At 44.1% G+C, this 24732-nt stretch overlaps 1 protein-coding gene across 1 annotated transcript in view; it reads right to left on the bottom strand.

Annotated features, from left to right (window-relative positions):
* Positions 1-4204: 4204 nt before the first annotated feature.
* The window catches only part of VPS39 (VPS39 subunit of HOPS complex), an 86092-nt gene continuing 65564 nt past the window's right edge, over positions 4205-24732 (bottom strand). Inside the window, exons 21-25 of the mRNA XM_073639095.1 lie at positions 10996-11041; positions 10281-10430; positions 8526-8660; positions 6222-6313; positions 4205-5320 (exon numbers count right to left, since the gene is read on the bottom strand). Coding sequence (XP_073495196.1) covers positions 5245-5320; positions 6222-6313; positions 8526-8660; positions 10281-10430; positions 10996-11041 — 499 coding nt within the window. The 3' untranslated portion in view covers positions 4205-5244. The remainder of the gene's footprint in view (positions 5321-6221; positions 6314-8525; positions 8661-10280; positions 10431-10995; positions 11042-24732) is intronic.

Here is a 24732-nt window from a genome sequence, read left to right as displayed (position 1 = left end):
GAGCAGGGGAACCACTGCCCCTTATACCGCTGCTGACCGGCATCACACGGCAATACCGCTGTACAAGCCTGCTGTGAAGGTTGTATTTTATATATTAAAGAGAACCTGTCACCATAAATAACACTATTAACCTGCAGATATGGGGTTAATCTGGAGGTTACCAGTGTTATTATGCTGCCCGGCGCCTGCATGCAGCTGAATGCAGCGGGGAGAGAATGAACTTTATTCCCTCCACAGAGTTGGGTTTAGTCACTGCTCTGAGAATACAGAACACTGTAACTGCGCCCCTGACTGACACTTCCTCTGCATTGCTGCCGGCTGTCAGTCAGGGCCCATGACTGAATACCACCTGCTGGTGGGGAGACTAAAGTTCATTTTCTCCCTGCTGCATTCGGCTATGTGAAGGCGCCGGGCAGGTTAGTAACGCTGGTAACCTGTAGATTAACCCCATAGCTGCAGGTTACCAGCTTTTTTTTTTCTGGTGACAGGTTCCCTTTAATTAAATTTAAAAAAAAAAAAAAAAAAACCTTCAGAAGAGGCTTCTTTAAGCCATTGTAGAGCACAGACGTCGTCTCCCTGCATCACCGCTCTTTGTTCTGGAAGCCGCAGGTCACTTTACGCCTGCAGAACGCCGCGCGCTCACATATGATGCCAGCGTTCCAGCACAGGTGGCATGAAGCCTTTACTGCTCTGCCTGCACTTGGACGCTGACTACTACGTTGGCTGACTCCGGATTAGATGCATATACAGTGTTTATTTTTTTTGTGCCACTACTGGAAGGGGAATGTGGGGAAAATTATACTTTATATAGGGGGCATTATACTGTATATAGTGGGCTGTGGGAGCCTACATACTGTATGCATGGAGCTGTGGGGTACATTATACTCTATACAGGCAGCTTTGTGAGCCATCATACTGTATATAGGGGAGCTGTGGGGTACATTGTACTCTATACAGACAGCTTGGCTGGAGAAGTCATCACGTTGGTCTGGGCCAAATGGAAAAGACGGGAAAAGAGAACGACGCCATCAGAAAGAAAATCAGCCGTAAATCACTATAACTGTACTATAATATCTTAACATGATCTTCAGAAATGTTATCTACCACTATATGGTCACCATATGGTGGTAATAATGGTCTTAGTTTTTGTATATACCGTAGTTTATGGCGGAACAAATCATTGTTCAGTTGTTGACAGCACAGGGCCCTGTGTAGACAGGAGATGTGCTGCTCACAACACGATCCCTATGGGGACAGAGCGATCAGTGACTGTTGTACCCCCATCATTCTTTGTCAGTCTGTGTAAAAAAGCCAATAACAAGCGCGGAACAAGCTGAATATAGAGGATTGAGGCTCATCTAAGTCTGAAATCAGCTCACGCACTACATATTTTTGTGAGATCATAGTCTAAGGAGTAACGGCTCTCCTTGTGCAAATAGTGTGTCCGGTTTGGCTTTTAGCCCAAAATCATTTGGCAAGGCTCGCTATAGGGAATCTGTCAGCAGGTGTTTGCTGAGTAATCAGAGCAGCATGATATAGAGACAGAGACCCTGATTCCTGTGATGTTACTTGCTTGGCTGTGTGCTGTCATTTTGGTACAATCCCTGTTCTCTGCTGTAGATCTGGCAGAGCTCGGAATGCTGAGCTTTGTATAACCCCGCCCACACCACTGATTGGCAGCATCTGTCAATATACAGTGTAAACAGAAAGCTGTAAATCAGTGGTCCGGACTGGTTATACAGAGCAGCAGGACTAGGAGGCAGGAGACACCTAGTCCTGTAGTGATAATCTCCTGCTGATAAAATACTGATTTTATTGATAACACCACACAGCCTATTAAGTGACATCACTGGAATCAGGGTCTCAACCCCTACATCATGCTGTTCTCAGATTACACAACCTATTAAAGGGTAAATATTGACTTTTAGGATTTCTACTTCAAAAGAAAAAAAGAGAACCTATTGGAAGAGGAAGTTTGCAAGTGTGATGGTACAATGTGCTAGCGTTTTAGGCCCAACTGAGAAGCAGAGTATTTCACTGCCTTCACTTACCTCGGTACTTCACGGCACGGCGGAGCCAATCATTCATATACACCTTCCCACCTATCTTGCTTAGATGCTGCTGTATCTTCTTCCTCCTATATCAAGACTGTATAATACAAAATAACTTATTAAAGGGAAGTTGTCAAGTCCAGAAAGGCCATTTAGGCTATGTGCCCACGATGCAGAAGTGAAGCAGAAAATTTCTGCATCTCCCTGGCAGAAAAAACACATGCAGATTGTACATGCGTTTTTCCTGCGGAATACATGCGGATCCACATGCGTTTCCGCTTGCAGATTGACAAGCGCTTTCCAGGCGATAGCATCACTTGGAAAGTGCTTGACAACTAGGTCACACTGTATAAATCCATGCAAACAGCATGGATTTATACAGTGTGAACCGTAAAAAATAAAACAAATAAAGCTATACTCACCCCCGAGGCCCCGGCGTGGCTGCAGCGCTCGTTCCTCTCTGCTTCCTGGATGCCGGCATATCGCGAGACAGAGCGGTGAAGGGCCTGCGGACACATGACTGTGACGTCACCGCAGGTCCTCAAGCGATGCCGGCATTTAGAGAGAAGATGCCGGACAGGTGAGTATAAACTTTGTTATTTTATTCTTTTTTTTACAGGTAGAATGGTACCCAGGTCTGGATGAGAGTCTCCTCTCCTCCAGAACTGGGTACCATCCGCACATAGAGACGCATAGAAGCCGCTTGTAAAAATGTACAGTCGCGGTTTCTGTGCGTTTCAATGCAAGTCAATGGCGGGAGTTCCGCTGCGCTTCCGCAAAATGAAATGACATGCTGCGGATTTTTGTACGCAGCATAAACGCTGCGGAAAAATCCGCAGCATGTGCATAGAACATGCGGAATCCCCTTGGGGACCATGGGGTGCGGATTACCTAGCGTTTCACAAGCGTTTACGCTGCGGAAATTCCGCTGCATAAACGCTTGAAAAACGCTACGTGGGCACACAGCCTTACCTGCAGATATAAGGGGAATTTGCAGGAAAATAGCATGTGAATCCTGTCTATCCGGCTTATTGGAGCAGCAGCTATAGGGAGAAAATGAAGTTTTATTCCTGTTGTAGCTGATTGCTTTCAGTCATTGGGGTGGTGAAACAGCCATGGCTTAAACTATACAGTGCGCACCGCTGTTATCACTCTTTGGCACATTGATTGACGGCTAGGTGTGTAGCGTGTGTGTGTACAGATTGTGACCTTGCTGGGGAATAACTACAGCTGAGCTCACAGCATTGGGAGTGGCGACTGACAGCTCCCTGCCCCAGTAAGCCGGCTAAACAGGATTTCAAAGCTAATTACTTGCAGACTATTCCTATATCTACGAGGAAATTGCATTTCTGGACATAACAGGTTCCTTTTACTTGGCTGATTGAGAAATTATTCTGTATGAAGTAAAATTTGAGCTGGAGGCAAAGAAAATGATCACCAGTTTTGCACTTTGTTAATTTTGATGAATTTATGAGAAAAATAGTTGAATTCAATTGCATTGAGTGACTTAAGGAAATGGAAAAACAGAACAAATCCTGTAATATCTGAGCACACAGCTAAATTTACAATTCAGACGCTGTAATATCCTCCTGACAGTCGGCGTCTCCCAAAAATAATAATTTCACAGATTTTTTGGCTCACCAAGGTAAAATGGGAATGAAAAATGGTTACATGTATTACTGCCAGAAATCACCTGATTTCTTGAAGATAAAACCTTTGAATTGGGGTCTATATGTCCAAAAAGTGGCATAAAAGCTTTGAAAAGTTGCCAAATTTTGGTGCCAAGATTTTGCAACTTTTGTTGTTTTAAACACCAGTTTCTCCCAGCTCTGCAGTTCTGGAGTATGATGCCACCAGGTCTTCTAATTCATGATGATCTGTGGTGTTCCCAATGCCAGAAATCTCACTCCAGTCCCTGACTAGAGTCAGATCTCTGGCGTGGTGCACAGAGTCATGAAGAGGAGTTGTGCACTGAGAAAAATCGCCAGTCTTGAGGACTCGGGGCCACTGATGTTAAGAAGTCTTATAATTCCATCTTCTGCCAGTCACTGTGTGTTGCCAGTGACAGTGCGGCCTGTCATTCATTCATTTTTTTTTTTTTTTTTTTTTATAGAATTCATCCAGTAATTCAGAATAATTGAAACAATCAGATGTAAACTTGTGCACCATTTATTCAGCAACTACAAAAAAAAGAAGCCAAACCCAAAAAATTGCACTTCAACATAATCCGCTACTTAAAGGCTCCATAATTACTATTAGTAAGAATGAAAACTGCATTCCCTAAAGTATGGTGAGGTGAATAGAAATTAACAAGCTGATAATACTTTCTTTAAAAATATACTTCTCGTATTATACAGGCTTCATAAGACTCTAGGAATGGTCACGGTCATAGTGTAAGCCGGCTTTATGGATCATTACATTCATTTTTAGCACTTCAACTCTATTGTAGGTGAATAAACAGAATATCATACAAATTGCGGAGGATAATGACGTACCCCACCTTGTTATAAAGATCTATGTACATACATTAACAAATCTTTACAGCTTTAAAGTATAAATCCTTCATTAACTCAGCTTCATTTACAGAAAGGAAGATGTGCAAAATCAGTCGGTATAATAAGACTTACGGTAGGACTCATCAGAATCTACATGGTCACAACAGAGTCTAGCTGTTTCAAAATAAAAAATAATAATGTTCTGCCACCAGATTTCACAATAAAAACTGCATACATAGGTATATATATATATATATATATATATATATATATATATATATATATATATATATATATATATATATATATATATATATATATATTTTAAACCTAAAGGGGCCGGTGTAGTTACCATGAAAATTAATGTCAGAATGTCCATGTCAAGCTGGATGGACAAAGACTTGAATACCCTTCAACTCACAAAATTCTAATCTTAACGTCAGGGTTATATCATTGTGGCATGGATTTTTCCAAAAAAGTGTATCAGCCTTATCAGGTCCAAGTCCTATTGAATAATGCATGCCCTTTGTTTTGGGAAATCAGATGACACATCCGCATTAAGAGTGGTCTCAAACAGACAGCGCCCGACGTAGATGCAAAATACAGATCGGACGGCCAGTGCTGCAGCGCTCCCTCCACGTGACTGCTTCGTGGAGCCACAGCAATACCATATTGTATTTTATATGGATCGGAGATGTTCAAGTGTCCACAGAGCTTACATCCTTTGCACAGAAGTAGTGGACAACCACACCGTTTGGGTAACGAGCAAATGCACTGTGAACAAAAGAAAAAAAAGTTACACGAGTTGTAATAATAATGCCATGATATTCCAGTGTAACAGTGGTGTCTCTGGTCTGGATACTAGAATATATGCTGGGTGAGGTTTAGGAAGAAAGGGACAAGCAGTTAATCCAAACAAGGCACACCCCTGCTACTAAAAGCCCAGCTGTGCCAGAAATTTCTCAACATCAGTTACCATCAGTGAGACTTGAGAGCAGCCCGTTATTGCCTGCTTATGATTAGTGAGTAAGAGGAAGAAGTACATGCCCCTAGTGAAAATGTATTTCTCTGTTAAGACTAAAAAAAACTTTGAGTGCCAAATATATTGCGAATATAGAATCCTAGAATGTTAGAGGGGACCTCCGGGGTCATCTGGCCCAATCCTGCTCAATGCAGGATTCACTAAACCATCTCAGACAGATGTCCATACAGCCAGCTCTACAATACAAAGGTGAATCTAAAAAAAATAAAATACGTTTTATTCTGCTTGGCATCGCCTATTATATCGTGTTCTAGTTCAACATAAACAAATTGGTGCACTGTTCTTTTTTTGAAGATATTTTCTCAATTTCATTTTACATTATTTTTTAATCCCACTCAGGACTTGACTATAATCGCTTTATTGTGCGGATCTAATACTGGGCCTAAAATACGATAAGTACAAAGATAGCAGACCTGGGTGCGTAGGTTAGGTGCCTGGTTGACATAAAACAGAGGAAGCCCACTTCTGCAAAACTCTGGTATTTAAAGGGGTAAACTTCCCTGACCAGAAATCATTCCGATCCAATGCCTCGGAGCCGCCATCCTCCCTGTGCCGTACATTCACGGTGCTTAGGACTCACTACCGCAGACGTCAAACAGTGCACACAGTATATGTGCTTCTACATTTCTTTACCTGTTTCCAATTTTTTTTTTGCAAACGCTGCAAATCTTTTCTTCTGTAATAACACATTTGACCTGTTGATGGGAAATCCTCTCCTCCTGTACCTGCACAAAACATGAATAATGCACGGAAAAAAAAAATAATATATAAAAATATCCATTTTTCATATTTGGTGTTTACATAAAGGGTCGTCATTTCTTGACACTATAGAATATTTGTACTACACTTTATTAAGGAACACCGGAAACACTGATGTAGATCCTGACACTAAGAGGCTAATAGTAAAGGAGTTGGCACCTCCTTGGCAGGTCCAAGACTCGCTCCCACCTGTAGGCACTCCATTACCTCGATTGTCAGATTTCACAAACTGGCACCCACTCACCACTTATGGCTTGCTTTCTATCTCTCAAAATGACTTCCTAATCTTTTTTCTTTTGCATTATGGGCCTGTGCCCAGGTTATTCACAAACAACCTCTGCCGTTTACCCCAATGGATCCCTGGTCTCAGGCAGGGGAGTCACTAAAAGACCCTTATTTCACCCCATTACTTGGGCTCACCACACGCTGGTGTTGGCATTTTTGCTCCATCCATTGGGTGTACCACCTTTCCTAAAAGAACATGTGGACTTGGATTCAGATTCAACCCCCAAACCACTCAAAAATTTTTTTGGAAGAGAGCAGGATTGAAAAACCTATTCTGGTCATTAGGGATACCCTCCAAAATCAAGAACGCTGAAGCGACTACCTCATCAGAGGTGGTTTACTTTAAATGTCTTAAGCTTCAGAAAATCTAACAGTAACAATATCAGCAAGAAAGGAGCAAAGGATGTCTACGTGGACATCTTTACTCACTGTCAAGCTCCAATATCTCTAAATTGACCTTGATGTCCCTTTGCAGAAGCCACCTCATTCAAGAAGCCTATGGACAGGCAGATTAAGGTGGTCACTAAATCTGGTCTTAAAGTGGCCGGTTCATCCCTTCATCCAATTTTTGCATCTATTATAAGACTCAGCAGTTCAGCCTAACCAAATTGACCAGCATACTATGACATCTAAATGTGTAATTGTCATGGGCATCTTCTTACACGGGATACTATCCAACACGTGAAGGGCATTCACCATGAAGAGATTGGCTCTTCGTACCATAGTCTGGTCCTTTGACGAGAGTTCCCTCTGTCCCATTGGTTTTACATAAAGATCCAGGATTAAATAGAAAGCATCAAGGAGTCATGAGAAATCTCTGGATTGGTTTTCTAGTACTAGAGGTCACCAACGATTGCCATTTTGTGGTAATGGCATATACCCTGGTAATCACAGAGGCTCTTTTCTCACTACCTTATCTACTTTTCTTCTAGTTACCTTTTAACCCCATTTCTTCCAAAATAGCTGTAGATTAAGGAAGAAAGGGGTCCATTCATTCTTGTGGCTCTGGACTGGCCAAGCTACTCCTTGTTTTCGTCAACACTGTAGACGAGCACTGGTGCTTTCATGATTGTCCAAATCTGCCCTCTTAAAGAGAACCTGTCAGCAGGATTTTGCTAACTAAAATACACCCATGGCCAAATTGTCGCTGAAATACTGATTAAATTGGTGAAGAAAGCACTTTTGTGTAATCAGGTTTGAAGTTTTCTTATAATCATAGCTTCGTGCATCGGGGCGGTAGGGTGGGTAGGGTCTTCTGCTCTGCTACGGCCCCTCTGCTGCTCCTGTTGTCCATCATCCTCCTGGTTTAAACTTTGTGCCACCGGTGCCACTTACCTGAATACATTTTTTCGCCAAACAAAATGATTCACCATTGAAGTTTCAACAGGTAGATTCCTCTCTCCCCCTGTTATCAGTCAGGGGAAAGTAGGGAGGCCCCCCCCAAACAGATTAGTTGGTTGTACATTCTTTCAAGAGGGGTTATTTTTTTTTGAGGGGTGATGTGAGGAATGTCTTTATTTTACAAAATATTTATTTAAAAAAAGTAACTGTAAAATAAATGTTACGAGCTACATCGGTATGGAGTATAACATTAATTTTTAAATGTCTCATTTCGTGTATTTCCCCTATTTATTTTCTCTGCCTGGATAATTTTATACTAATGTGCTGAATAAATAAAAACTAAAATTTATAAAATAAAATTGTATACAATTTTAGAGTTTTATTTATGTAGCTCAGTGGTGTAAAAATTATCCAGAAACCCCAGGCAGAGGAAGTAAAGAGGGAGAAATACTTAAAATGAAACATTAGGGGGAAAAAAAAAAGTGTAATGCCATAAAAATGCTAGAAAGAATAGATCTGGACACAGCTTTTTGGTGTGTTTTGAGAACTTACTCTCAGGAATTCGGCGTGCAGAAGGTTCTTCAGAACTTGATTAAATCTCTTCCTTTGAGCATTCTCCTCCAGTACCTTCTCAAGAAAGATCTGAATCTCTCGGATCGGTGTGTTGGCTGGTAATAAGTCTATGGCCTGTACACAATCAAAAGGTTAAATATGTGAATTCATCAAAGTGGCCGAATGGCTTTAAAATCTGTGTCTATATCACACAACTGAGTTTAGGGATCTGTACATGGTTAGATTAGGGGCCGCTGTATGCAAGATTGTTGTTTTATTCTCACAGGTGGTTGAATATGGTAAAAACATGGACTATACAAAACAACAGATACTTTAGTAGCCATTCTAGATCGTTACAATATACAAATTTCCCAATTTGAACGAAAAGTAGTTAATTTATGGTTCTGTTCACATCTTTTATGAAAGACTATAGGTGGGAATCTTGTATTTTTTTATAGTAAAAATAGATCAGTGTACAGGTGTTTCTTCCCATAAGAAATTCAAATTAACTCGATTTTAACCAAAATATAGTCAATCAGGTCTGTAGGATTTTGCCATTAAAGGGTAACTATACTTCAAATAATTTTTCAGACCAAGTTATCTTGTGTGCACATGAGGAACATCACCATATCTGGCCATTATATGACTTGTATCCTGCATTGTCACAAGTTTTACCCTCTGCAGGCTCCATTTTTAGCTTTCAATCCACTGGTAACTAGTGGAGGAGACCAGCTGCTATGATGGCTCCTATGTAGAGCACACAGAGAAATCTGTTCCTGCTTCTTTCATTTTTAGCATACAAAGACTATCGACAGCAGCAAACCAAAATTATACAGCACAGCTGAGCTATCTCGATCTGAATCAAGCTCTGATGGGAGGTAAGACTTGTTCGAAAGCTCAGCACAAGGTTTCAATCTCCATCTGCATGTTCTCTCTCTCTGATCCTCGCTCCTCCTGCCTTCTCCATAGAGTGTAATGGGCGCTGTCATATGACACGACAATTGGGTGGCAGTCAGTTTTGTCTGAGCAAGACAGATTTTAGCTGTGGATGACAAGTTCAGAAGGCAGGTGGGAGGGAAGAGGTATCTGATAAGTGGGGAAGGAAGCCAATTTCTCGGAGCAGATGCATTACAAAGTTACTTATTCGCCTGTACTATTGATTTATGCAAAGTTGTTGAAAAAACAGTTCCATTTTAAAGGGGTTATCCAAGTTTGGCACAAAAGTCTGCAGTTACTTTATGTGACTGCAGACTTGTGAATCCTCACAGCGCGTGCCATCAGAAATCTCTGGTGCTGGGAGAAGGGCGCATATTTCCAGTCACATTCCAACTAGACATGCGTGGCCTTACTCAATACAAGTGGATTGAGCAAAGCCGTGCACCTCTAGTTGGAATGTGGCCTGAAGTATGCGTATTGCATACTTACTGTCACGTGACTGTCCACTCTCAGCACTGGAGAATCCTGACCGCATGAGCTCTCAGGATTCACAAGTTTGCAGTCCCACCGAACGACTGCAGGTTTTTGTGCCCAACCTGGACAACCCCTTTAAGTATATGCAAACTTATCCAGCATAGCCATTATGGCTCCTGGATATGTGGAAGCCATGATGCTAGTGGGAACAGATATGAAATATTCATCTTTTGTCACCTAGAAGTATTTAAGCAATTGTTTTATGTGTCACCACAATACTTATTTAAAGGGAGAGGAACATATTATTCATTGGCTTTTATGAGTGACATATCTGATACTCTTTACCTTAATTGTGTTCAATTTTGCATGATGCTGCTCCAACACTGCTAAGGCAGCAGAAATGTTTGGGAGCGCCAAAACCCGTTTCATTTTAATAGGACCCAAACAATGGCCATCAGGTGGAGAAAGGTACATTCTGATCAGAGACAAGTAAACCTACAAGAAAAACACAAGAAAAAAAGTCTGCCGTCCAATAGCACAAACATTATCTGCAACATGATTATTCAGGTCAGATCACATATTCATAATAAATATATATATAATTAGTTGTTAATTCAATGATTACCTTTTCCAAACAAAATGAAACATATGAAAAACAAAAAGCTCTAACGTTAGCTTTCTGTTCATGGACTTGCATGGTTTTTTTATTGCAACTTTCCGAGTGAAGTGCAGGGACCAAAAAATAGTAGTTCTAGCGTTTTGATTTTTTTTTTTTGGGCATTTATCATCGGGGATTACTTTTCATAGATATGGTAGAGAGATTGTCGAAGACTTCCAGAGCGGTGTGGATAGTGGAAGCCCGCCGATATTTTACATACATGTAAATAATTTAATGTTGAGAGATCAGGGTTCTGTAGGGTCGGATCATCACCTCCAGGATAACTTGTTCATCTTTACACTGAAGATAGCTCTTAATGACTTTGGATGTGCGATTGGGGTCATTGTCCCAAAACAAAGGAGTGAGGGGGATTAAGTGGTGACAATAATGCATACTACTTACATCTTTGTTACCATCCTTGGCATAATCGTAATGTTTGTGGCAGTACCTAGGAATACAAGACACAAAAATCTTTGTCAATACAAAGCCAGTGAGCAAATATTGACCCTCAACGAACATAATGTTCAGCCTTAAGAAAACAAAAACAATTCAAAACGTGTAATATTTTGATTTACTTCTCGTTAACAGAATTACATTTTATATAGCCCATTTCAGCATTTGTGATGCCGGATGGAGACCTCCACATAGGGATACACATCAGAAAAGGTAATAGCCATTAATATGTTAGATTTCTTTTATTCAGATCTGTTAATTCGTGTTGTGGGGTGTAAATCCCTTCCTCAGATAGATAGATCAGAACACAAAGCATGGAGGCCGATACTTAAATATTTAATATCACAATAGAGCGCGCTGTGCTCACTCTGTGGGAAGAATCAACTTGCTTTTTCTATCTGCTTTCATTCTCCTGTAAAGAGAGCTTTTCTTACATAGTGTACAGCTGATTTCAAAGGAATGCAACAACTAGTGCCTGCCCTGAGTGTGCATAGTAGTTACATTCCAGGAGAGAAGTTAACTCTTACCAAACCAGTCACCTCTCTTAGGCCCTTTGATTTCTATACAACAGTAAGATGCTCGCCACTCCCTTAGCTCCTGGCAAGCTGCTCTTATAAATCTTGCAAAATCACCACTCTCCAGCATAGTCAGTTTTCAGAGCACCTCTCCTAATCACGGCTCTGAGTCATGAGTCCTGTGCTCATTCAAATTCCCTATTATCAACATGTGTAAATACAGCAGTAACAATGTAGGACTCAGAAAAAGCCACTGATAGCTGAATGTGTTACAGCAGAACTTGTGCTGAGCTTTATATATTTCTCCTAATACTACAGCTCTGCTTCTCACCAAAACTTGAGAATATCCCTTTAAAGGGAACCTGACAGCTGAAGTGTGCAGCCCTATCTACGGGCAGCATGTATCACACTAGCTGTATGATTTCAGCCATGTATATTTAACTCTGAAATGCTGCGACATTGTAGACAAAAACAGTTTAAAAGTCAGGTCCATGGGGGGTTCTCTCTGACCTCTGCCAATGACTGACAAGTCTGTCTCTGACTGTGCATGTAGGAAGAGACCTTTCACTGCAGGTCAGTGGGCTGAGAGAAGCCGCCAGGGAACCACCGTCCATCTAGTCTCCTGGGTCGCTCGGTCCTCAGCACTGTGCGCTGCAGTGTTTCAGAGTTAAACACACATCATTGAAATCATGCAGCCACTGTCTGATACATGCTGCCCGTGTATCAGGGAGCATTTATCAGCTGTCTGGTTCCCTTTACCAGTCAAAGGTTTGGACACCTGGTCGTGCAATGATTTTCCTTGTTCTTATTGGAATGTGAACATTGGAGATTCAGACTAAAGGCAGCTAAACAATGGGTGAGGAGACAGTTGAAGCAAATCAGAATATATGTTAAACCTTAGAGTCCTCAAAGTCCCCCCTTTTACTCTGATGACAGAAATCACCATGTTTTTGTGAGAAGCAGAAAAAGTAAGCGGATAGCGTGAAGCATGGAGAGGGAGGTGTGGTGGTGTTTTGCTCTGAATATGTAATAAGTCACCAATCGTGTCACCAGCACCCAACATGGCTACCACAGCATTCTGCAATGCCATACCATCCTGTCTACATATACGTAGAAGCAGTCCGCTCACCCGTGTGCCGGTGCACAGAATCACCAGTCAAGTAACAGCAGAAAAACAGGTTCTCCGAAAAATTCCAAGGGATCAGATGCAGAAACAGCATGTTAAAACTTGTCATTATTGTAAACCATATGAAAACATGTCCAAGTCAAGCCAATTAGTGCAGACATCTTACAGGAACAACAAGTCCCAGGAAGGCATCAGATAAGGTTGATGTATTTCAAACTTACAGGTGCATCTCACAAAATTAGAATATCATCAAAAAGTTAACTTATTTCAGTCCTTCAATACAAAAAGTAAAAACTCCTATATTATATAGAGTCATTACACACAGAGTGATCTATTTCAAGGGTTTATTTCTGTTAATGTTGATGATTATGGGTTACAGCCAATGAAAACACAAGTCATTATCTCAGTAAATTAGAATACTTTATAACAACAGCTTGAAAAATATTTTTAAAATCCGAAATGTTGTCCTACTGAAATGTATGTTCAGTAAATGCCCTCAATACTTGGTCAGGGCTCCTTTTGCATCAATTACTGCATCAATGCGGCGTGGCATGGAGGCGATCAGCCTGTGGCACTGCTGAGGTGTTATGGAAGCCCAGGTGGCTTTGATAGCAGCCTTCAGCTCGTCTGTATTGTTGGGTCTGGTGTCTCATCTTCCTCTTGACAATACCCTATAGATTCTCTATAATAGATTCTCTATCGGGGTTAAGGTCAGGCGAGTTTGCTGCCAATCAAGCACAGTGATACTGTTGTGTGTAAACCAGGTATTGGTACTTTTGGCAGTGTGGACAGGGGCCAAGTCCTGCTGGAGAATGACATTTCCATCTCCAGAAAGCTTGTCGGCAGAGGGACTCATGAAGTGCTCTAAAATGTCCTGGTAGACGGCTGCGCTGACTTTGGTCTTGATAAAACACAGTGGACCTACACCAGCAGATGACATGGCTCCCCAAACCATCACTGATTGTGGAAACTTCACACTAGACCTCAAGCAGCTTGGATTGTGGCCTCTCCACTCTTCCTCCAGACTCTGGGACCTTGTGGAGTGTGTCAATGACTGCCTTCTGGACATCTGTCAAGTCAGCAGTATTCCCCATGATTGTGGAGCCTACTGAAACAGACTAAGGAGCCTTTTTACATTTTTAAATACTTAGGAAGTCTTTGCAGGTGTTTTTTGTTAATTATTCTAATTTACTGAGATAATGACTTTTGTCTTTTCATTGGCTGTAAGCCATAATCATCAACATTAACAGAAATAAACAGTTGAAATAGATCACTCTTTGTAATGACTATATAATATAGGAGTTTCACTTTTTGTATTGATGACCTGAAATAAACTTTTTGATGATATTCTAATTTTGTGAGAAGCATCTGTATATGGTTCTTACTCAAAACCTAGGTTTGACTTCGACGACACAAACTTGATAGCCCCTGAATAAAACCCTGTCCCCATCACATGCCAAAGCCAGCAATGTGAGCGTAATCATACTATAATATGGGAGATAATACATATAAAACCCAGGATAAAAACAATGAGCTAATACCCTGCAGTACAAAATAGTAATATTACACATAAATAACATAGGGTACGTAGTTCACACTTTTTTTTTTTTTTTTTTAAATCAAAAGAGTAAAAGCCAACCCAAAGCGACAAGGTGAACCAAATCAGGGTGGTCACAAAGAATCCAGAACCGACTGCTATACATTTGCCCATGGAAAGCTACACAGACCAGATGCACAGCCCAAGAAGGGGACCACGCCTCTGTACGTACAAAGCACAAAAAAATAAAGCAAAACCAAAGAAATGGGCCCCCATACCTGTTGGTATGAGCGCGATGTGTAGGTTACATTACTTACTGATTGGGGTCACCTTGTCGTGGTGGGGTGGCTTTTACGTTTTTTGGATCAAAACAGTGTCAACTAAGTATGTTATTTACAGGTACTATTATACTTACAGCAAGGTATCAGCTCATTGCTTTTACCCTGGGCTCCGCCTGTGAATGGCCACAATATAAACCTACACATTGCACTTATACCAACAGGTGTGCCGGCTCATTTCTTCAGTTTTGAGATAATACAGATGTAGAACATCCATAGTACAATATAAGATCTGTTCTATGATTTAGACCTTGTGGAAAAGAGAAGCTTAACACTAAGATCTAGTATGTTTCCCTGTTTAAAAGGGCGAATCGACAATCCCCCCCCTTCGGTGATTGGTTAACCCATTGCAATCCAAGAAAAAGATCTACTTTGTGTCCACATGCTTGGATACATGAGGAGTTAATCGCTTCAGGTTTGTTTGAATCCCTTATATGTTCATTAATTCTTTGGCGCAGATAACAGATTTTACAACAGATATACCCTTAAGTGACATAATGTGCACTCTATGCTATATACCACATCAGGGCGAATTACAATTAATAGATGGATTATTATTATATGTACTCTGATCAATTACCAGTGTTATTTTCTTGGCTTGTTTGGTGTATTTGCATGGTGCGCATTTATTGGTAGCACATTTGAAAAGTCCCCTCTCTGATACAAATGTATTCTTATTCCTTGTGTTCCCCATCACCAGACAACATTACAGCTAGGCTGGGCCACTATCAGAAGAATTACAGCCCTCACACATCAAATCACTAAGTACAGGATCCCCTCGTAACATTGGAAGATGCTTTTTAACTACTGTATTTTTCGGACTATAAGAGAGAAAATAGGAAACATTTTTCCTATTAAATTAGAACTTCCCTGACAGTGCAAAGTGGAGGGGTCATTATTAGTGTTGAGCGAGCACTAAAATGCTCGGGTGCTCGGAGCTCGGGCCGAGCTCGCAGTGATACTCGGGTGCTCGACCCGAGCAACGAGCCCAATGTTAGTCTATGGGAGACTCGAGCATTTTTGCGGTGGTACCCCCGGCAGTCTTTTAAAAGCCTAACAAGTGCCCAAAACGATAGTGACAGTGCTCAAATGACATGGGGACAGCATGGGGATCGCCCCAGGAAGCATTTCTGACCCCCAGGTCACTGCTGTCAACAACGTGGTCAGAGGTATTAAGCCACTTTTACAGGCTCACAATAAAACGTTCAAAAACGAAAGTGAAAGTGCTTTCCTGTGAAATATGTTAAGGATAGTGTTGAGCGATACCTTCCGATATCAGGAAATATCGGATTGGATCGGACCGATACCCAAAAAGTATCGGATATCGCCGATTCCGATACAGGAAACCAATGCAAGTCAATGGGACACAAATATCGGAATGAAAATAAACCCTTTCTTTCCTTGTAGGTTAATTCTACATGAAGTAAAACAACTATGAATAATGTAGAATGTATTACGCGAAAAGCCGGCAATTCATCAGCGGCATACACCGGTACCCGACAATTTACAACAGAAAGAATAGAGCTTCACACATAGATTAGATAGATAGAAACATGTCAGTCACATATATATGAAGTACAGTGACAGTGTTGCTTACTGTACTTGTCATTTAGTGTAAAGGATTTATTTAAAAATATAATAGTGTTTTCATGCACCGTCTCTTTAAGAAAGCCGGCCGGCAATTCAGCAGCGGTACCCGACAATTTAGAATAGAAGGAATAGAGAATCACACATAGATTAGATAGATAGAAACATGTCAGTCACATATATATGAAGTACAGTGACAGTGTTGATTACTGTACTTGTCATTTAGTGTTAAAATAAAGGATTTATTTAAAAAAAAATTGGCGTGGGGTTCCCCTTAATTTTAGTCTCTAGCGGAGGTTAAGCAGACGGCTGGGGCAGATGTTTGAAGTCTGGGAAGGGGGTAATACCCACGGAGCTTCCCAGGCTACTAATATCAGCCCCCAGCTGAATACCTAGCCTTTACTAGCTATTAAAATGGGGGACCCCCTCAAAAAATGACGTGGGGTCCCCCCTAATTTAATAGCTAGCAAAGGCTAGGCAGACAGCTGGGGGCTGATATTAATAGCCCAGGAAGGGTGCCATGAATATTGGCCCCCTCCCAGGCTAGAAACACCAGCCGTCAGCCGCCCCAGAAATGGCGCATCCATAGCATGCGCCAATTCTGGCACTTAGCCTCGCTCTTCCCACTGCCCTGTAGCGGTGGCAGTGGGGTAATAGGGTTGGGGTTGATGTCAGCTTATAATGCCAGCTGACATCAAGCCCAGGTTAGTAATGGAGAGGCGTCTATAAGACACCCCCATTACTAACCCCATAGTCAAAGTTAAAAAAAAAAACACAAACACCCAGAATAAAGTCCTTTAATTGAAATAAACACACAATTCTTTATTGTTCTAAATTAAACTATACTTACCATCACGCCCATTCCAGCTGAAGCCAACGATCTCCTGCAATAAAAGAAAAATAATAAAGCAACCTCATCCTTACCTTTCCATGGTTCCCAGGACGGCTCCAGCTCTGCTACATCGAGATGACAGGCTGGATCGCAGCAGAACGCTGCCATCCAGCCTGTCATCCCGCAGACACTGAGAAGCGCAGGCTTGCTTGCGCTCCTCAGTGTCTCTCTGTGACGGCATCCAGATGAGCCGAGTTCATGTCCAATGAACTCAGCTCACCTCATGCACGTCACTGACAGCGTGGGAGAATTCTCCTGCACTCAGCGCTTCAGCGTGAGAATTTTCCCACGCTGTCAGTGACGTGCATGAGGTGAGCCGTGTTCATTGGACATGACCTCGGCTCATCTTTATGCCGTCACAGAGAGACACTGAGGAGCGCAAGCAAGCCGGCGCTTCTCAGTGTCTGCGGGATGACAGGCTGGATGGCAGCGTTCTGCTGCGGTCCAGCCTGTCATCTCGATGTAGCAGAGCTGAAGCTGTCGTGGGAACCATGGAAAGGTAAGGATGAGGTTGCTTTATTATTTTTCTTTTATTGCAGGAGATCGTTGGCTTCAGCTGGAATGGGCGTGATGGTAAGTATGGTTTAATTTAGAACAATAAAGAATTGTGTGTTTATTTCAATTAAAGGACTTTTTTCTGGGTGTTTGTGTTTTTTTTAAATACTTTACTAGAAATTCATGGTGGTCATGTCTAATATTGGCGTGACCCCATGAATTTCGGGCTTAGGGCCAGTTGATAATGCCAAGCTGGCCTTAACCCCTTTATTACCCAGTGAGCCACCGCACCAGGGCCCTGGATGAGTTGGGTACAGCGCCAGAAGATGGCGCTTCTATGAACGCGCCATTTTCCGGGGTGGCAGCGGACTGCAATTTGCAGCGGGTGGGGCCCAGAAAGCTTGGGCCTCCCTGCGCTGCGGATTCCAGCCCCCAGCTGCCTAGTTGTACCTGGCTGGACTCAAAAACAGGGCGAAGCCCCACGTATTTTTTTTTTTATTATTTCATGAATTTCCTGAAATAATTAAAAAAAAATTGACGTGGGGCTTCGCACTATATTTGTGTCCAGCCAGGTACAGCAGGCAGGAATGGGCTGCCCCCAACCACCAGCTGCCTATTTGTACCTGGCCGGACACAACAATATAGGGAAGCCCTTTTTTTCTTTATTATTTCATGAATTTCATGAAATAATTAAAAAAAAAAAATACGTGGGGCTTCTCCCTATTTGTGTGTCCAGCCAGGTACAACTAGGCAGCTGGGGGCTGGAATCTGCAGCGCAGGGAGGCCCAAGCTTTCTGCCCCCCCCCCCTCCCTCCCGGTGCAAATTGCAGTCCGCAGCCACCCCGGAAAATGGTGCGTTCATAGAAGCTGGATGCTGTACCTGGCTGGCATACAAAAATATGGCAAAGCCCACGTCAAAATTTTTGGGAAAAAATAAATAATAATTTAGGGACTGCATCTTTATTAACTCCTCAAATGTCATTTAGTGTTAAAATAAAGGATTTATTTTAAAAAAAAATTGGCGTGGGATCCCCCATAATTTTAGGCTCTAGCGGAGGTTAAGCAGATGGCTGGGGCAGATGTTTGAAGCCTGGGAAGGGGGTAATACCCACGGAGCTTCACAGACTACTAATATGAGCCCCCAGCTGAATACCTAGCCTTTACTAGCTATTAAAATGGGGGACCCCCCCCAAAAAATGACGTGGGGTCCCCCCTATTTAATAGCTAGCAAAGGCTAGGCAGACAGCTGGGGGCTGATATTAATAGCCCAGGAAGGGTGCCATGAATATTGGCCCCCTCCCAGGCTAGAAACACCAGTCGTCAGCCGCCCCAGAAATGGCACATCCATAGGATGCCCCAATTCTGGCACTTAGCATCGCTCTTCCACGCTGCCCTGGTGCGGTGGCAGGGGGTAATAGGGTTGGGGTTCATGTCAGCGCCAGCTGCCATGAAGCCCAGGTTAGTGATGATGGGCGTCTATAAGACACCCCCATTACTAACCTACAAAGTGTTAAAAAGAAAAAACACACTACACCCAAAAAAAAATAATTTATTTGAAATAAAACACACCATTTTATTTAATTCTTAGTTTACTAAAAAAAAAATAGTTACCTGTCCACGTTCCTGCGCTGATCTCCCATGCACAGCTGTCACATCTGGAGATGGTGACAGCTGTGCATGGCTGCTGTAAGTTCACACTGCCGGGAACACGTCCGCTCCCGGCAGCGGGAGCCACTGACTGAGGTCACCGGAGTGCATTCAGGCAGCGCAGCTCCGGAGACCTCCTTTACGGCACTGCTGTACCGTGGGAATTTCTCACGATACAGCAGGGCCGTAAAGGAGTTGACCGGAGCAGCGCTGCCTGAACTCCGGCGAACCCGCTTATGCAGTGACGGGGCTGCTTTACGGCCCCATCGTTCTAGCGGCGGCGGCGGTTCAGAGCGGTCACATTCTATGTGGCTGCTCTAAACTGGAGATCATCGTGGGACACTCGTGGACTACTACGGAGGGGTAAGGATAAGGCTGTGGTTTATTATTTTAGATTTTATTACAGGAGATCGATGGCTTTGGGGAATTAGGTGTCTAGGTGAGTATAGGTGTAGTTTTTTGTTTTTTACTTTATTTTAGGTGGCGATCGGCGGGGACAGGTAATGTATAAACTAATTTATTGTAGGTAACCACTGGCCACCAATGACATGTATTTAACATTTATTGGGGACACAGTAGGGCAATTTAAATAGCAGGATCAGGCTGATGGGAACTACTGCTCCCATCGAGCTGATCCTGCTGGCACGAGTGGACGGGGGACAGACATAGGCCGATGGGAGTAGTAGTGTCACATCGGTCTATGTCTGCCTGCACGCACACACCCGCACACATCGCACAGACACCGCACACACTCGCAGACATCGCACAGACACCGCGCACACCCGCACACACTCGCAGACACACGCACAGACACCCACACACACCAATCATGACGGGCTGATCGTCTGGGAGGTGACGCTGTGCGGCCAGCCAATCACTGTAATGCCCACAAACAACATGGCTGCGGCATTACAGTGACTGGCTGGCAATCCCTGCATGTTCATTGGCTCTGTAAAGAGCGCCAAACATGCAGGGCGGAGACCCGAGCTCCCGCCCGAGTAACCCGGAAATGCTCGGTGCTCGCCGAACATCCCGAGTAGCGTGATGCTCGGGTGAGTACCGAGCAGTGTCGAGCATGCTCGCTCAACACTAGTCATTATCACTAATTTTAATGCATCAGGGTAGAATAGGAATGTATAGATCTATTGTTTGTGTTCCTGTGCAGTGTGCATTATACACACAGCTCTGCTACATCTGCACATACAGACACACAGCGCTCTGCTACATCTACACATAGACACACAGCGCTCTGCTACATCTACACAGACAGACACACAGCGCTCTGCTACATCTGCACATAGACACACAGCGCTCTGCTACATCTGCACATACAGACACACACAGCGCTCTGCTACATCTGCACATACAGACACACACAGCGCTCTGCTACATCTGCACATACAGACACACACAGCGCTCTGCTACATCTGCACATACAGACACACAGCGCTCTGCTACATCTGCACATACAGACACACACAGCGCTCTGCTACATCTGCACATACAGACACACACAGCGCTCTGCTACATCTGCACATAGAGACACACACAGCGCTCTGCTACATCTGCACATAGAGACACACAGCGCTCTGCTACATCTGCACATACAGACACACACAGCGCTCTGCTACATCTGCACAGACACACACAGCACTCTGCTACATCTGCACATAAAGACACACACAGCGCTCTGCTACATCTGCACATACAGACACACACAGCGCTCTGCTACATCTGCACATAGACACACACAGCGCTCTGCTACATCTGCACATAGACACACAGCTCTGCTACATCTGCACATACAGACACACACAGCGCTCTGCTACATCTGCACATACAGACAGCGCTCTGCAACATCTACACAGACACACAGCTCTGCTACATCTGCACATACAGACACACACAGCGCTCTGCTACATCTGCACATAGACACACAGCTCTGCTACATCTGCACATACAGACACACAGCGCTCTGCTATATCTGCACATACAGACACAGCGCTCTGCTACATCTGCACATACAGACACACACAGCGATCTGCTACATCTGCACAGACACAGCGCTCTGCTATATCTGCACATACAGACACACAGCTCTGCTACATCTGCACATACAGACACAGCGTTCTGCTACATCTACACATAGACACACACAGCGCTCTGCTACATCTGCACAGACACAGCGCTCTGCTACATCTGCACATACAGACACACACAGCGCTCTGCTACATCTACACATACAGACACACACAGCGCTCTGCTACATCTACACATACAGACACACAGCGCTCTGCTACATCTGCACATACAGACACACAGCGCTCTGCTATATCTGCACATACAGACATACACAGCGATCTGCTACATCTGCACATAGACACACAGCTCTGCTACATCTGCACATACAGACACACAGCGCTCTGCTATATCTGCACATACAGACACAGCGCTCTGCTACATCTGCACATACAGACACAGCGCTCTGCTACATCTGCACATACAGACACACACAGCGATCTGCTACATCTGCACATACAGACAGCGCTCTGCAACATCTGCACATACACAGCGCTCTGCTATATCTGCACATACAGACACACAGCTCTGCTACATCTGCACATACAGACACACAGCGTTCTGCTACATCTACACATAGACACACACAGCGCTCTGCTACATCTGCACAGACACAGCGCTCTGCTACATCTGCACATACAGACACACACAGCGCTCTGCTACATCTACACATACAGACACACACAGCGCTCTGCTACATCTGCACAGACACACAGCGCTCTGCTACATCTGCACAGACACACACAGCACTCTGCTACATCTGCACAAAGACACACAGCGCTCTGCTACATCTGCACATACAGACACACACAGCGCTCTGCTACATCTGCACATACAGACACACACAGCGCTCTGCTACATCTGCACATAGACACACAGCTCTGCTACATCTGCACATAGACACACACAGCGCTCTGCTACATCTGCACATAGACACACACAGCGCTCTGCTACATCTGCACATACAGACACACACAGCGCTCTGCTACATCTGCACATACAGACAGCGCTCTGCAACATCTACACAGACACACAGCTCTGCTACATCTGCACATACAGACACACACAGCGCTCTGCTACATCTGCACATAGACACACAGCTCTGCTACATCTGCACATACAGACACACAGCGCTCTGCTATATCTGCACATACAGACACAGCGCTCTGCTACATCTGCACATACAGACACACACAGCGATCTGCTACATCTGCACAGACACAGCGCTCTGCTATATCTGCACATACAGACACACAGCTCTGCTACATCTGCACATACAGACACAGCGCTCTGCTACATCTGCACATACAGACAGCGCTCTGCTACATCTGCACATAGACACACACAGCGCTCTGCTACATCTGCACATAGACACACAGCTCTGCTACATCTGCACATACAGACACACACAGCGCTCTGCAACATCTGCACATACAGACACACACAGCGCTCTGCTACATCTACACAGACACACAGCTCTGCTACATCTGCACATACAGACACACACAGCGCTCTGCTACATCTGCACATAGACACACAGCTCTGCTACATCTGCACATACAGACACACAGCGCTCTGCTATATCTGCACATACAGACACACAGCGCTCTGCTATATCTGCACATACAGACACAGCGCTCTGCTACATCTGCACATACAGACACACACAGCGCTCTGCTACATCTGCACATACAGACAGCGCTCTGCAACATCTGCACATACAGACACACACAGCGCTCTGCTACATCTGCACAGACACAGCGCTCTGCTATATCTGCACATACAGACACAGCTCTGCTACATCTGCACATACAGACACACAGCGTTCTGCTACATCTACACATAGACACACACAGCGCTCTGCTACATCTGCACAGACACAGCGCTCTGCTACATCTGCACAAACAGACACACAGCGCTCTGCTACATCTACACATACAGACACACACAGCGCTCTGCTACATCTACACATACAGACACACACAGCGCTCTGCTACATCTGCACATACAGACACACAGCGCTCTGCTATATCTGCACATACAGACATACACAGCGATCTGCTACATCTGCACATAGACACACAGCTCTGCTACATCTGCACATACAGACACACAGCGCTCTGCTATATCTGCACATACAGACACAGCGCTCTGCTACATCTGCACATACAGACACACACAGCGATCTGCTACATCTGCACATACAGACAGCGCTCTGCAACATCTGCACATACAGACACACACAGCGCTCTGCTACATCTGCACAGACACAGCGCTCTGCTATATCTGCACATACAGACACACAGCTCTGCTACATCTGCACATACAGACACACAGCGTTCTGCTACATCTACACAGACACACACAGCGCTCTGCTACATCTGCACAGACACAGCGCTCTGCTACATCTGCACATACAGACACACACAGCGATCTGCTACATCTGCACATACAGACACACAGCGCTCTGCTATATCTGCACATACAGACATACACAGCGATCTGCTACATCTGCACAAAGACACACAGCTCTGCTACATCTGCACATAGACACACACAGCGCTCTGCTACATCTGCACAGACACAGCGCTCTGCTACATCTGCACATAGACACACAGCTCTGCTACATCTGCACATACAGACACACACAGCGCTCTGCTACATCTACACAGACACACACAGCGCTCTGCTACATCTGCACATACAGACACACCGCGCTCTGCTACATCTGCACATAGACACACACAGCGCTCTGCTACATCTGCACATACAGACACACAGCGCTCTGCTACATCTGCACATAGACACACACAGCGCTCTGCTACATCTGCACATAGACACACAGCTCTGCTACATCTGCACATACAGACACACACAGCGCTCTGCTACATCTGCACATACAGACAGCGCTCTGCAACATCTGCACATACAGACACACACAGCGCTCTGCTACATCTACACAGACACACAGCTCTGCTACATCTGCACATACAGACACACACAGCGCTCTGCTACATCTGCACATAGACACACAGCTCTGCTACATCTGCACATACAGACACACAGCGCTCTGCTATATCTGCACATACAGACACACAGCGCTCTGCTATATCTGCACATACAGACACAGCGCTCTGCTACATCTGCACATACAGACAGCGCTCTGCAACATCTGCACATACACACAGCGCTCTGCTACATCTGCACAGACACAGCGCTCTGCTACATCTGCACAGACACAGCGCTCTGCTACATCTGCACAGACACAGCGCTCTGCTATATCTGCACATACAGACACACAGCTCTGCTACATCTGCACATACAGACACACAGCGTTCTGCTACATCTACACATAGACACACACAGCGCTCTGCTACATCTGCACAGACACAGCGCTCTGCTACATCTGCACAAACAGACACACACAGCGCTCTGCTACATCTACACATACAGACACACACAGCGCTCTG

Source organism: Phyllobates terribilis, unplaced genomic scaffold (assembly GCF_046119375.1).
Source record: "Phyllobates terribilis strain yellow unplaced genomic scaffold, ASM4611937v1 Scaffold_7__3_contigs__length_470593459, whole genome shotgun sequence".
Lineage (NCBI taxonomy): Eukaryota > Metazoa > Chordata > Amphibia > Anura > Dendrobatidae > Phyllobates > Phyllobates terribilis.
Note: the sequence above shows the minus strand (reverse complement) of the source record. Positions and strands in the feature narration are given on the sequence as shown.